The sequence below is a fragment of the Priapulus caudatus genome, unplaced genomic scaffold (assembly GCF_000485595.1).
Source record: "Priapulus caudatus unplaced genomic scaffold, Priapulus_caudatus-5.0.1 Scaffold958, whole genome shotgun sequence".
Classification (NCBI taxonomy): domain Eukaryota; kingdom Metazoa; phylum Priapulida; class Priapulimorpha; order Priapulimorphida; family Priapulidae; genus Priapulus; species Priapulus caudatus.
The window spans coordinates 61,966-63,752 of NW_014578019.1; the positions used below are offsets into that span (position 1 = coordinate 61,966).

At 54.8% G+C, this 1,787-nt stretch overlaps 1 protein-coding gene across 1 annotated transcript in view; it reads right to left on the reverse strand.

Annotated features, from left to right (window-relative positions):
* Window positions 1-314: 314 nt before the first annotated feature.
* The window catches only part of LOC106814657 (isocitrate dehydrogenase [NAD] subunit gamma, mitochondrial-like), a 51,449-nt gene continuing 49,976 nt past the window's right edge, over window positions 315-1,787 (reverse strand). Inside the window, exon 9 of the mRNA XM_014819004.1 lies at window positions 315-539. Within this exon, the coding sequence (XP_014674490.1) occupies window positions 315-539 (225 nt within the window). The remainder of the gene's footprint in view (window positions 540-1,787) is intronic.

Sequence of the window (1,787 nt, forward strand, 5' to 3'; positions counted from 1 at the left end):
TCTCGCACTCTCTCTCTCTCTTTCTCTCGCACTCTCTCTCTCTTTCTCGCCACTTTTCTCTCTTTTACTTTTTTGCGCGCGCTCTCTCTCTCGCCCCCTTCACTCCCTTTGCCTCTCTCTCCCTTCGCTATCTCTCAGACACCCTCTCACTTCGCTCTCTTGCTCTCTCTCTCTCTCTCGCTCTCTCTCTCTCGGTCTCCCCCTCTCTCTCTCTCTCTTCCTCGCGCGCGCTCTCTCTCCCTCCCTCTCTCCTTCTAGCAGCCGCAGTCCACGCGTGGCTAGTGAGCGACTAACTGCATTCATTCGCCGGCAGATCATAATAATTCTACTTCTCTTCGCAGGTCCAGACTTAACGCGCACGATACAGGAGGACGCGGTGTGACGCCTGCCGCCAGAGTTTCGCTGAACATCGGCCAGTCGACCGCATCGTCACCGCCGCCGCCGACGACGACGACGGCCGACGAAGCGGAGGTTGCGCCGACGGGAGCGCAGAATGGAAATACTGTTGCTGGGTCGCGCAGGATGTTGGGATGGGCTTTCTGACGTCACGATGGAAGATAGCTGATCATGATCGTACATACGCCCGCGGTTCTGTTTCTCACTCGCTCTCTCTTCTCCTCCCCCTCTCTCCCTCTCTCTCCTCCTCCTCCTCCGTCTCCTTTCGCACTCCTTCTCTCCTCCTCTCCTCTACCCTCCTCTACCTCCCCCTCTTTCGTTTTTTATCTATCTCTTCTTCCCCCTCTCTCTTACTTTCACCACCCTTTCTTTCTCCCTCGCTCTTCCTCTCCTCTCTCTTTCTCTATATATCCCCCCTCTCTCTCTCTGTCTCGCGGTGTTACACAAAGCTCAACGTGCTCCCGCGCGCTTGCTCTCCCGGTCCCGACACACGACACATGTCGCATCTAAATTCGAGCGGGGTGACATTACCCCGTACAATGTCCGCGACAAGTAATTCGTACGAGTAAGTCGCGGTACAAGCGTGAGGGAAGGTGACGCTATGTAACAGCGTCGCTCTCTCGTCTTGTACGTAAATACGGGACCGGCAGCGTTCGCGCTTCGATGTTACAATTCCCGCAGCCTGTTCTGCTAGCATCTATGACAAATACGACATACGCATATACGCTCTCCTATGACACTATTTGTCATAGGAAGATTCTTCCTATGACAAATATTGTTGTATGTGTTGTGCGCATCATAGGAGTTTAGGAGCGCTATTATGAACGCAAGCAGTGAATTTCAGCTGTAAAGCGGAACGAAGTTGACTCGCCAATATTTGTCAAAAGGAAGAATCTTCCTATGACAAATAGTGTCATAGGAGAGCGTATATGCGTATGTCGTATTTGTCATAGATGCTAGCAGAACATGTTGATTCCCGATAGGCGGTTATAGAAAGAAGGCGATGTGTGATCGGTGTAGTTAAACGGTGTCCAGTAGTAGGCGCGCGTCTTACTGCGCGAGTAGGTGTGCAAGAGTGTGCATTGGTGTGCTTGTGTGCGTGTATGTGTGCGCGCGTGCGTGCGCGCGTGTGTTTGCGTGCGCGTATGTGAGCGCGTGCGTGCCTGCATGCGTGCGCGTGTGTGATCGCGTACGTGCATGCGTGCGTGCATGTGTTTGCCTGCGCGTGCGTGCGCGCGTGTGATCGCGTGCGTGTGTTTGCGTGCGCGCGTGTGATCGCGTGCGTGCGTGCGTGTGTTTGTCGTGCGTGCATGTGTTTCGCCTGCGCGTGCGTGCCGCGCGTGTGATCGCGTGCGTGTGTTGCGTAGCGCGCGTGTGATCGCGTGCGTGCG